This window comes from Cyprinodon tularosa, unplaced genomic scaffold, assembly GCF_016077235.1.
Source record: "Cyprinodon tularosa strain WSP-4 unplaced genomic scaffold, ASM1607723v1 ctg101, whole genome shotgun sequence".
NCBI classification, from domain to species: domain Eukaryota; kingdom Metazoa; phylum Chordata; class Actinopteri; order Cyprinodontiformes; family Cyprinodontidae; genus Cyprinodon; species Cyprinodon tularosa.
In genome coordinates this window covers 1,101,418-1,114,976 of record NW_024037794.1, presented here as the reverse complement: position 1 = coordinate 1,114,976, position 13,559 = coordinate 1,101,418, and the positions used below count along the sequence as shown (strand labels likewise).

Below are 13,559 nucleotides of genomic sequence, written 5' to 3'. Positions count from 1 at the left end.
GAAGATAATTCATTGTGTTTAGACAGGTCATTTTTTTATTTTTTATTATTCATTTGAATGCTTCCCTTGTCTGCGTGGACAGATAATACAGCATACCAGTTTCCCTTTGCATAAAGAACATTTTGTCATACGTATGCACTTAAATTTCTAGTAGATGGGCAAAATTAAATACATACATTATAGAATATGAATGAGTCTATCCTATTATTTTTGATAACGGTCCTTCAGAAAACAGAAGAGAGAACTAATGCTTACATTAGACTTATACTTAGACTTAGACTCAATTGTATTTATCCCTTGGGATTACTGCTTTAGGGAAATTCTTGTTCCAGTAGCTTATATAGAGTACAAAGAGTTAAGGCAAAATGCCATTGAAGATGAAAGTATGACAGACAATATAAAAATAGTGTATATAGTACCAAAAAAGCATTGAAAAAAGACAGAAAAAAGTTGTAATGTTTTGGAATATGTTTCCCTTAGATATAAAAATATATGCACAGTAGAGAGCCAAGGGAATACTACATAGTAGTTGACTTGGATTATTGCACTTGTACTGCGAGGTGTACTAACCCTATACATAGCTATCTACAAGCTCCTGCATAATTTTGTCTTAATAGTTAAAAAATAGTCTTATCAAAAAAATAACAAAAACATTTTTCCATGTGCAAGATGCTAGTTTCAAATTTAAGTCATCTGGGTGTTGGAGATACTCCTCTGACCTTTTAATTTCAGTCACTTGGGGTAATGTACCAGTTACACTGGTACAAACAGACCCCCAAACATCTGCAATTCTTTACATATTCTTTTTGTTTTGAAAGCCTTACCTGATTCCTTCTAACATGCTGCTTATCTTGCCAGTAAATTTACTTAACTTTTTGTCTTTTCTGACCACAAAACTCTTTTCCAGAAGAAATCTGGTTTTCCATGTTGGCAGCTACATTTAAAATCTTATTTAAGGTTAAAACCTGTGATTTTGGACCCTGCTGGTTTACCTATTACTTCATCCTCGGTTGTCCTGAGTTGTTCGAATATTGAAAGTCTCATTCATCTGAGTGTAAGATAAACATTTGGGCATTCTGCTGCGAGGCTTAATATCTATCAAGAATTGCTACAGTAAGTGTGCGATTTCTCTCAAATGAGTTTGTCACAAATTTTCAAGGGTTGTAAATACTGCATGTTGGAGCCTGTAGATAACAATAAGAAATGGATCTGTACTGATTAGAGAAAATCGATAATATTTTTCAAACTTGGTGTTGTTCCAATCGGAAAAAGAAATAAGGTTCAAATCAGTATGATGAGCTGATGAGCTACACAATGTATCTAACCTGAACACAATTAGAATCCCACTGCTTCACAAACTATCTTAGGCTTTACTGGACTGCCAAAACCAAGATAGTTATTTTTTCAGTCAACAACTGATAAAATTCAGTAAAGAGGCTCCTACCCAACTCATGGATCAGGTTTAGTGAGAAAGGAGTCCAAGGGTGTCAGTCCAACATTCCTGCAAAGTTACTGAGAGTGAGGTAGATGTGGCGGGACGTATGTTTATACTGTCATCTTAAAAGTGCTGACCAACTCTGAGTGATTTGCTCATAATTTGGAAGCAACAGAAGTGCCTAAAATGGCCATGATTATGGTTGACTTAACATAAAATTCCCAACATATCCATCCTGTCAAAAATACCAAACTATGAGTAAGTCTTGTTCATTTTGTAATACAAAGAGCCAATATGTTACTAGTAACCATTATGGAAATTTAGTAAAAGGAGGATATTCAATAAATACATTTGTAAGACACCAGCTTTCCGCCTTAATTGCATTTATGTTTCACTAAAAATATCGTAAACCTAAACACAGAGCTTTTAACATACGTTAAATATCTTATCAAGAAATCAGTTATGAGATTGTAATTATTTTTGATGATATTCTTAAGGGTTGTAAAAACAAATAAGCTGTTCTGATAAATACTGAAATAAAACCTTTCGGAGAGAACCAAAACTTAGACTTAGACTTCCTTTATTGTCATTGCACAAAAAACACAAGTGAATCTTAACAACGAAATGTCGATTACTTGGCTACCAGTGTAACAGAGCTGAGACCTTATTCCTGCACAATAAATTGTTTTCTATAACTAAGAGCTAGCTATACACAGGGTGAAGAAGTATATATATATATATATATATATATATATATATATATATATATATATATATATATATATATATATATATATATATATATTGCACTGAGTCAACCTCAAGGTTTCTCCATAAAACCTTAGAGTCTTAAGGATTTGGAAGTGAAAATTCACAGGATGTTATGCCAAAAAAAGGGAAACATTTTTTTAAATAAGGAAAATGCAATTATAGTATTTTATGAAGCTTGGATTTAGATGTTGCCTAAAAACATCCCAGCACAAACACCAGCTCAAAGTTCTTTTGGAGCAAACCAGACTGTCCACTCTCAATTGAGTTGATCAAGCACAAATTATCTAATGCCTTTTGGTCAGTTATTTAACTACAGCTGTAACATTCAATGATTGTTAGGATTTCTTTTTCTGCAAATAAATATTGCTCCTTCATAAAATATTTAACTTATCAATGCAAAATTAAAAGTCTGCTTATCCTTCATAAGTTTACCTAGATTGCAAAGTTTTGAATTTTTGGGCTCCCTCTGCTGGCCTGTGGGGCTCAGAGTTTGAATACACTTTCGTCACCACCATGATAGAAAAATGTCTAACTTCAGGTAAACATTAAAAGTTTTAAACAACCTATATATGTTGTCTTTCTGAGTTAAAGTTGTAATTACAGTTAACTTTATAAGTACTCAGACCTGGAAGTTTTACAAGTACATTTTTCTCTATAAGAGAGAAAGAAGTTTGTTTCTGACAGTCAGAAATAAGAAAAAAATTAAAATAACATAAATCTTATAAGTTACTTTATAATTGGGATTCATTTACCAATAAAAAAATGGAGAAATCTTAAATGCTAATAACTGCCAAACATTTCCATTGATATATTGTAGATATTACTTTGGTTATGGTCTTTAAATTACTTGAGATTAAAATGCCTTTTTGCTATAACAATCATTTTTAGTTTCCTGCACAGATTCTAAATCTGCGGACTGTAGGCATCCAGTTTGGGGAAAAATGTTGGTCAATGAATGATTTCTTGAAGCCTAAATGTGCCCGGATGCGAATGATTCTGCTACTAGCTGTATGTTTTTACAAAATGATCCCCTGAGTTTCACATCTTCAACATTGGATTCACATCTGAAAGCACATGTTAATGTGTGGATTTGGAACATTTCACATTAAAAGTACATTTTAAACATTTCTGTTTCACATGTAGAAGGACAAGGACACAACGACATTGAAAGCCAGAGCTGCAGTTAGAACCGATGACCCTCTGGTTGCAAGGCAAACTCCTGCATTCGACACACTATCACCAACGTTTGGAGATTTAACCATGTTGGACATTAGTCAACTGTTAGAAAAATATGTGTACATAAAGAGCAATAATATATATATATATATATATATATATATATATATATATATATATATATATATATATATATATATATATATATATATTTGGTTTACTACCAAACAACTTAGGGTGTGATAAATGTCAGTGAAATTGCCATTTACTTTGTTTGTGTATCATTTTTGTTAAAATTATCAATTCATAAAATTGAATAACTGCTTACAATTGGCAATCAGTGTCAGTGCTTAGTTCTCAACATTTTTTTTATCTAAATTCAAAGTACATTATTAGCAGTTTACAAAAACATAATTTTATTACAATGTAGACTAAAACATACATTCTTACAAATTATTTTACATTTTGACAAAATGTATTACGCGTGTTTTACAGAGCACATTCTAATGGTATTTACATGTGAGAAATGTGATCATTAATTCCACATGTGATCAAAAGTTGAATGGAAAAAGTTATGAAAATAGTTCATCATGTGTGAGAAATGTGACATACATCTGGGAAAGGGGAATCACATGTGATTTTCTTTTTTTTCTTTCTTTTTTTTTTTTGTAAGAGTGTTAAAAAGATAATACCAGAAATAAATATCAAACCTATACAGCAGTACATAACACATCTATGTCATCATGAGGCCATTATAAAAGACCGGAGTGCAGGGATTGAATGGCAAAACAAAATTATTCAATAAAGAACAGATAACTTGCAGGCGGAGCAGTTCATGTTCATACAGGGAAAGCAAATAGACAAAGGATCCAGCAATGAAGAATGAAAAACCAGGTTCTTTTTAAACGAGGCAGAGATACAGAAGAAAATGACAAAGAAAGCTGAAGGTTGTGTGAGGAAACTTGGAGCAGCTTTATGAAAAGGACAGCAGCGAAGCTTAGGATGAAAATCTAATCAACACAGACAGAGCTAAAATGGCAAGGAAGCAAGGAAACAACATTGTGAGGCTGTGATGGGGCACTAACAAAGATGTAAAATGAATAAACCAAGTGGCCAAAGAATAGAAAACAAGAGTAAATACATTTATTAAATACTAATGAATGCACAAATATAGACAAACCTTGTAAACAAAAATAAAACTGGCTATTAATTACTCTGGACTGTATTGAAGAATATAGGAACCCAGTCAATCCTTAATTAAATTGTTCTTCATTCTTCTGGTGTTGCTTAAATAATTTTAAATCCAATAAATTTTACAGACAAAAAATTATCCCTTCCAATTTAAGTAATGAACAAAGAGAGCAAATGTTCAAAAGTACTAACTGGTACTCATTCAGCATCAAGCCTCTTTTAATATTTATTACTTGTTTGGCCTTGTTTTGTTTCAAAACTCTACTTCTATGCAGTTCTATGATGTTCTAAAATCTCACTAACACTATAAATATTTGAAGCTTAAGATTTATCCTTACAGTTGTTTCCATCATTTTTTCATTTTTTGTTTTTTTACCTGAGTGGGGATTTGGCACAAACAAAAGAGAGTTATGTAAATTAAAAACAATATATGATACGCATGGAAGGAAAAAGGTAAAAGCAGTTGTCCAGTGAGAGGTCATGAAAAAAGCAATAACCTGCAGTAAAGTCTAAAGATGAGCTTAGCCCTGCTTCTAACAGGGGATATAATGAACAGGACAATGACTCATGCTTTATAGTCAACATAATATTGTAAAAGCAGGATACGAATGATCAGTTTTTTGCTTTTACCAGGAGCTATGTCGTAACTTTAGCTGCAGTCATATATTTCCTAGTGTGTTTATAAAATGAACAGCATAGCTAGAAAATGAGGCTTTAGTATAAGGTTATAGGCCAGCCGTGCAAAAAAAAAAAAAATACCCGGCATCATTTAAATGTTAAGTAATGCAGCTTAACAGCCTATGGTTGATGTGCATTTCCTTTTGAACCCCTCGACAATAATCACAAAATATATCCTTTCCATAGGAAATTCGAACACATGGACACTTAAACTGACATTTGCCTATTTTCTTTTCTTGGATCCAACAGGGATCCAAACATCAAATCCAAAACCTAATCAAGGTTATATTTTTTTATACAAACTCTCATAATTTTCTGTCTATAAAGGCACTTTTGAAGGAACCTTGTATTGGGGGAAATTAGTACAGATAACAAGTTAAAAAAATTAGCGTTTCTTTATCTCACCAATAAAGTATTGTTGGGTCAGATGTTGTTTCTCAAGATAGGTAATCAAAGTATCTCCATTCCTTCATCATCATGCTTCATCTTTCACTTTGTGAGATATAGATTGCTTAATTTAATGAGTTACACAAAATTCAAACAATATCTAAAAAACTGTCTTTATTTATCTCATTTAAATATCTACATTAAAACAACAGCTATCTCAGCTAACAAAAAGACATTTAAAACTCAAATAGGTTGATGCTTTAGCTCTTACAGTAGGTTAGCTAAGAATTTTTATGCTGCCCTCTATATAATATACCTATCTACTGTTTATGCGTTAAAAAGTTTTTAAAAATTGATTTTTCTTTTATGCAGCAGTATAATCCACTGAAAAAATGTGTTTCTCTTTATTTCTATTTTGAAGAGATATAATTGAGGTTACTCTTTATGTGACATAATATGTATAATCCAGGTAAAAAAGAAGTAATTAAAAGTTTAGATAAATAAAAAGGATTTTAAGGACTGCCAGTAACTGCTCCAAAATTGTTCTTTTCGTCACTGAATCACCCACCCATCCAATGTGCGACTGGTCCTTCCAAGATATGACTGAATGAAATAGAATTAAAATTTGTCTCCAGCCTCTCACCCAATGGCAACAGAAGATAGCCCACCCCCTGTTTACTGGATATGGAAAGACACTGTACAGGTTTATTAAGGCCAATGTCAATACCGATTATTTTCACATCTGTATAACCGATACCCAATATGTACTGCCGATATTCTTGGGCTCATTTTTAGTAACACTATTGCTTTTTCTTCCTCCATTTGCATAATAAAAATGACAGAGTAATACCAAATATTACACAATCTTAATTTAAACAAAAACATTTAGTTATAAATCAAATTAAACATTAACAACAGTGGAGGGAGTGGCAAAGAATATACTTCCCCTGATTCCAATGTCTGGCTGCTGAATCCAACGAAACCTTGCCTTTGTTTACCAGAAGGTTGTTGTTCCTCCTTGACCTCTAACCCTGCTCCAACCTTTTCAACAGTTGGACAAACAACCAGTAAATTAAATATTGCTATAAACATTACAATAAACCATAGTTTGCTAAAACTACCACCTTAAATTGCATTTAAGTTTGTTCTGTTTATTCTACCATGCCACAGTTTGATAATCACTGCACTATTGAATCAGCCAACCAATGCATATATCAGCCAATACCACATCAGATATAACAAAATAAAGATATTTGTCGGCAGATGTATCAGTCTATCTGTACTGTGTATCCTTTAAAACAGGGTCTTCAACAGGGGGTCCTCTGAGGTACTGCATGGGGGTCGTGAAAGTTTTCATTGAGTAGACTTTTTTATATTACCCCCTGCAATTTTTTCCACTAATTGAAATTTCTTTTAATACAACATAACATGAATTCAACACACTGTAGTGAACAGATAAATGGATGCAGAAGATGTCTTTAAGTCCTCAATGCACATTCAAAGACACACAGGAGCTCTTACAAGCTGGGCACCGTTTCATTCACAACACCTGTCCCATCAACCAGGAATCAGAATCAGAAATAATCCCAGGGTGAAATTACTTTTGATACATGACTGTAATAGAGTGACTATAGGACCAGTTTGATATAACACAATTTCATACAATATATATTTATAAAATTAGGGGGTCCCCGCTCCATCTTGCCATCAGTTTGGGGGTCCTTGTCCTGGAAAACATTAAAGACCCCTTTTTTTTTTTTAAAAAAACAGGGGTAAAAAAAGTTTCTTTTTTTTTTAAAAAAAAAGAAACTTTTAGTGGTTTGTGCACTTGGTACCAATGATTCTTTCCTTAAACTGAAAACTAATGTTCTGGAGGGCATCAATGCAGTGAAGTTAAACACAAAGTACAAAAAACAGTCTCACTATGTGGGATGGGGTGGGGGTGGTGGTGGGCTACCCAACATGAGTTGGGTGAGAGGCTGGAGGCAGGTTTTAATTCTATTGAATTGGGTTAAGGGACTTTACAGAAACATTTCAATCAGATCAAACTGTCAGATTGGTTAAAACATTTCTAACTAAACCCAGATGGCTGAGTAGAGTGATTGACTTTGTAGGACGTGCACCTCCTGAATGAACATGTAGTGAGAGTAGATCTCCTCTCGCATAGTTTAACTGACTCGGCAGACAGTGGAGAGGAAAAACTCCTTTTTAACAGGCTGACTGGGGTTCAAGGTGGTAGTAGAAAACAAACAAAAGGAACATAAAAGCACAGATCTATAAATACTTTCTATGTTATAGATGGTTAATGGAAAACTAGCACCAAAGGTGGTTATTTCTAGGAAAGAAATAGTTAAGCAGATGAGATATGAGCCAGTTTTTCTCAAGAGGGATGAAAGAGACTGTATAGACAGGTTGCCAGTCTGTCACAGGGCAATGGAAAGGCACACTAGTTAAACAAGCATACTACCAACACTCAATTTAATAAGACTGGTTAGCTTAAAAGTAATTTTTTTAACTGAGTGAGAAAAAAGGTGGGAAAGATGCATACAAAAAGAAGAAAGACCTCAGGTTTGGATTTGCACCAAGAGCCTTCCTTTTGCAAAACAAATGCTAGCAAAGTGTTCCAGTGCTAATTAGTGATTTCAGATGATTTTTTGTTGTTGTTGTTTGCTTTTTGAAATAAGGATTTAGGGTGAGAACATGCTGCTGAGCTATTAGAACAATATTTGTGTTCAGTGCTGTGAGCTGAGAACTAAAAGGATATCCTAGCCTATAAAAATGGATTTCACAGTGTGAAATATTAATCTTAAAAATGATTGGAATTTGAATACAAAACATCTTTTTTGTAGAGATAAATACAGGAGGCGCATGGAAAAGAATACTATTTAAATCAGACATGTCAACAAGATTTCAGAATTATGGAACAAAAAGAGAAAACAAAACCTGACAACCAGGAAACAAACAACAGCAGAAGATTGATTAAAGAATGAAAGAAATAATTAGACTTATTACTTTTAGGAAAGTGATTGGTGGCGCCTTCAGCAGGTGAGACCCAATAAAGAAATGCAGTGCTACTGTCAGGTTGTGTGTTGATTTCTTGCAGATTTAATGAAAACATGTAAAAATACAATTTCCAAAGTCCAGATCTGATCAACAAGGAAAACTCAAGAACCAAAAAAAGCTAGGAGACACAAGGGAGGAATATACCAAAAGAATGACAAGGATCCAGCAAAGACTAACTGAAGGAGGGGTTATATATGGGAGACTGAAACAATGGGAGGACTAATTAGATGATAGGGAGCCGGTATTGACAGAAGTAACTAGAAGGAGCTAACGTGATAGGAAAGGACACCAGTGGGGCAACAGAGAGTTACTTAAAAAATAAAACACTGCTTAAGTATAACACAAAATGGAAAAGAAACAAATGATCAAGAAAACACAGAATTACATAAATCAAAGTGTAACCAGGAACTTAAAAAGAAATTTAAACAGAAGCCAAAAAACTACACAATCATAACAGCTACTGCTCGGTGAGGGACTAAACGGTAGAGCTAGATTACTGATGAAAATAGAAGGGTTATAACAGGAGATGAAATCAATCTATTTAAATCAAAAACTAAGGTTTAGCACTGAATTGAAAATTTTGACCTACATTTACTAAATAAAAACCAAGAAAGAATTAGAAATCTCAGAACAATGGAATTAAGCTTTTATATTTCATTACTGAAAAACCCAAAAACTGATATATTTCAAATATAAAACCCAAATGATTAAAAAAAATCCTCAAACTTGAGATCTAGATATGATGGAAAAAACAAAACAAAAAAACAATGTGGTTAAGGTCAAAGCAAGGTTTAAAATGAGAAACAAAAATAATATGATTTTGAACATGGTAGGGCTGTTGGTGGCAGATGGGCAGATCTGAGCTATTTATAAAATGTGGATCTTCAAGCATTTTCACATACAACCTCTTCTTATGGCTACAGAGGATGCACAGAAACAGTAAAAAAAAACAAAAAACAAAAAAAAAAACACAGTCATGAGATTTAAAGAAATGTTAGAAAAGCAACAGGAGCTACCTTAGCTTACATTTACACAGGCTCACCAAAACTAGAGAATAACGACTAGAAAAACATCGAATGGCCCAAATATTTTCAGTTAACAATTGAACTTTTAGATGCTGAGTCCAAAATTTGATATAAAGAAAAAATAAACTTAGATCCACTTAGATGCTCGTGGTGGTGCCTTACTGACGAGGGAAACAGCTACAGATTTTGATATGGATCATATCGGCAGTTGCCCTGGGCATCATCAGAGAATCTGTTCTATGCCTCAGCGTTATGCATGTGTAGTTAATGCGGAGCTAGAAGCCACATTTTGTGGCCTCCAGACTGTGTTGCTAAAAAATACTGAGCCTGGTTTTTGTACTTTTTGTTGAACTTCACTGCATCAATGCCTTCCAGAACTTTAGTTTTCAGGTAAAAAAAAACAGTGGTGCTAAAGGGCAGGAACCACCAAAAGTTGCTTTTTTTTTAAAAGGTTACAGAGTAGAACTAGACCGATAAATCAGCCGACCCATTATTTAACTATTTTAATATTTTTTCTGATGCGGTATCGATTGATATATGCATTGGCTGGCTGATTCAATAGTGCAGTGATTCTCAAACCGTTGCATAGTATAGCAATATTTATTTACTGCTTGTTTGTCCAACTGTTGAAAAGGTTGGAGCAGGGTTAGAGATTGAGGGGGTACAACAACTTTCTGGTAAGCAAAAGGAGGTCAAGGCAAGGAAAGTTTGGGTGCATTCAGCAGCCAGGTCTTGGAATCACAGGAAGTGTATGCTATGCCACTCCCTCCACCGTTTTTAATGTTTACTTTGATCTATAACTAAATGCTTTTTTTTGGTTTAAATTAAGATTTTGTAACATTTCTTATTACCATGTCATTTTTATTATGTAAATGGAGGAAGAAAAAGCAATACTGGCACTAAGAACAAGTCTAAGAATATAGTGGGTACTATTGGTAATTGGTTAGACTGAGATCAATATAATCAGTATTGACATTGGCCTTAAAAAACACGTATCTGTCCATATCCAATACACAGAAGGCTCTTATACATATGTCAAACTAACTCTAAACACCACTGCCTATCCAATTATTGCTGCTTACCAGGTCCAGCATCTTATGACTACCATTTACCCATCCGCTCATGGCTACTTCCACGAGGATAAATCCGTAGGTCTCGGAGATCATAGCACCTAAAACTTGGTTTCTTACACATGAAAATCAGTTCACTGTACTCAAATGGACTCAACTCACCAGATTATAATTCGATAGAGCATATTTAAAATGGGGTGAAACATCATAGAAAATTAGAGATGTGTAGCAGACACATATGTATCAACTAGAAGGTGTTATAATGGTATACAATTTGGACTAAACTCTTAGAGAAAGTTTTGGGCTCTGATGGCGGAAAGGGGGGGGGCACAAACCATACCTAGTAAGCAATTACCTAAAGTAGGTTGTATAACCTACTGTACTGAGTTTTACCATTAAGGGAATAGAAAGTTAATTTCTCTCAAACTTTAGAAACACTAATTCCAAAATTTTACAAAAAACTACCATATAACTAAGCCGCCTGGAAAACTTTTCAACCAACTACAAACCCACACACTTAAAAATGCACTATATTATAACAGATGTCTAGTCAGATTTGATTCAAGATGGCCAGAAATTAGGCTTCTCATTTTGTCTTAGCTCATACCAACTGGGCAATAATTGGAATTCCTTCTCTTTCTTAATTTTGGCAATTCATAAAATATGTTTTAAAAAGCTGAAAATGAATAAAAGCCTAGCATGATTTAAATAATAATAATAATATTGATTAAATTTTTATGGATTTCTATTATCTTATTAGGACACTAGTTCAGTGTCCTTGTGTCCTCAAAAAGATGGAGATGCATATAAGTATAGATTATAATTAAATATGCAGCTCTATAGCAGAATAAAAACTGCAAATCTTTAGTGTTACATTCAACAAGTCAAGCAGAGTTTCTCTCTATATGCTGTTTTGAACATGTGCCCTTAAACAACAGCACATGTGCCAGGCCATGATTATATGCAATAATCCAAGTGGATGATTTAACATTAAAAACAGCATATGTAAAATGATAGCAAAACCAGAGTCCTTACGCACTTATTTCACACGTATCTATGACACAGGAGCAGATTACAGGCATGTTCGATGCAACGCTGTCTGATGTAGATACTAAGCTTCCCTAAACCTGCCAGAGCGACTAGCAGACTTGGAGCTAACATGCGAAACAGAGGCAGCAAATGAGAGATGGAAGGAGGAAAAATGACACAAACGCAGAGGTGTTTTTACCTACCACACACGGGCAGAGAGAAGGGAGCTTAGTGCGGCCCTTCATGAGCAAGAGACAGAGGAAAAACAGCCTCCCAGACACCCGCAGTAAAGGAGGAGAGGGATGGGGAGAAAGAGAGGGGGGGGGCTGAGAGGCTGGGGAAGGGGAAGAGGAAATAAAAAAGAGGGAGGGGGGGAGAGAGGGTAGACAGGAAGACAGAGGGTGTGTGTGTGTGTGTGTGTGAGTGTGTGTGTGCACGCGGGGTGGGGGTCGTACCAGACAAATAGAGAGTTTCCCTGGAAGCCAGAGTAGTTGGTGCTGGATGTGTTAAAGGCAATAGTCTAAAAAGACAGGATGACCAGTCTGCTCTAATCGTGACTCATAAAATATCTTTGCCACCATTGGTAAGTGAGGGAGGGACAAGGAAAGGAGTCATACAGACAGTGATTCAACCTTTACTAGTATTTTCTTTGCCAACACTTGTTCTTATGCCTCTTTACTGAAACATTGCCACCCCTAAACTTAAAGGGTGCCTTCATCAGACCCTTTAGAAAATCCCCATGTATTTTCATAACCCTTTCCAGATTTATTGGGGATAAATTCATGACCTTCCAGAAATTGCCTTTGATAAATACAAGTGCAAAGGGATTTATAATCCATTGTAAATGTTTTAACAACCTTAGAACTCTTACAAAATGTTTAATTTGACAATTTTTTGTGCATTTCTCTTAGATTTGATGAGATACACCAGTTAAAAGTATATATTACAAATAAAAAATCAGAAGAATCTGGTTTGTCTTTTAGCCCTCTCAACTCCGACACCTCAAAGTACAAGTATAAATCCAGCTGTTCTTTGAAAGCCTTAAAGGTTTGTTAGAGGAGAGTAGTGAACAAACAACACAATGAAGAACAAGAAACAGCCTACAGATCAGAGTTTTCTTAGAAATGAAAAGAAAATAGCATAAAAAAACTGCATACTGTAGCTACTGAGAAATGGCATTTTTTCCATAAATTAAAATATGGCAAAACTGATGGAATAAGTACAGATTGTTCAGTATAAGTGTTTTTGTCTAATGTTTTATCTTAAAGTAAGATAGATACTATGAAATTGAAAAATGATGAGGTTGGTTTTCTTTTTTATTTTAAAGTTAAATAATTTTTTTCTATTGTCAAATCATCTTGCTTATCTGCAGAAATCAGGGGGCAAATACACTTAGTTCAAGAAAAATGGACTTACTTAGATTTCAGTTTTTGCAGAGCACTTCAGGAAAGGTGATTATCAACCAGACAAACTATAAGATGGAACTATGAATAAGCTGCTCAAATCTAGAGTGCAACAGGGAAACTGTTAAAGATATTGTGGAGGATTTTGGCAAATTTTCTCCAATAAAAAAAAAAAAGTGCAAATGCACAACCCTATACCTGCTCCTGAGAGTGAACACCTATTAAACACGCGCAAGAGCATGCATGAGTCCATTTCTCCTCGTGCACGCTCTGTTTAAAAGTTGCTGTTGTCATAGCACATTCAAGCTTACTGTGTCCGAACGTCCGCCCA

General features: G+C 34.5%; 1 protein-coding gene across 2 annotated transcripts in view; it reads right to left on the bottom strand.

Annotated features, from left to right (window-relative positions):
- The window catches only part of LOC119778422 (disks large homolog 4), a 114,829-nt gene that overhangs the window by 77,974 nt on the left and 23,296 nt on the right, over positions 1-13,559 (bottom strand). Inside the window, exon 1 of one of the 2 annotated variants that reach the window (XM_038277655.1) lies at positions 12,029-12,088. The exons of the other annotated variant lie outside the window; for it this stretch is intronic. Coding sequence (XP_038133583.1) covers positions 12,029-12,070 — 42 coding nt within the window. The 5' untranslated portion in view covers positions 12,071-12,088. Of the gene's footprint in view, positions 1-12,028; positions 12,089-13,559 lie in introns of those variants that run through there. 2 annotated transcript variants of the gene reach the window in all.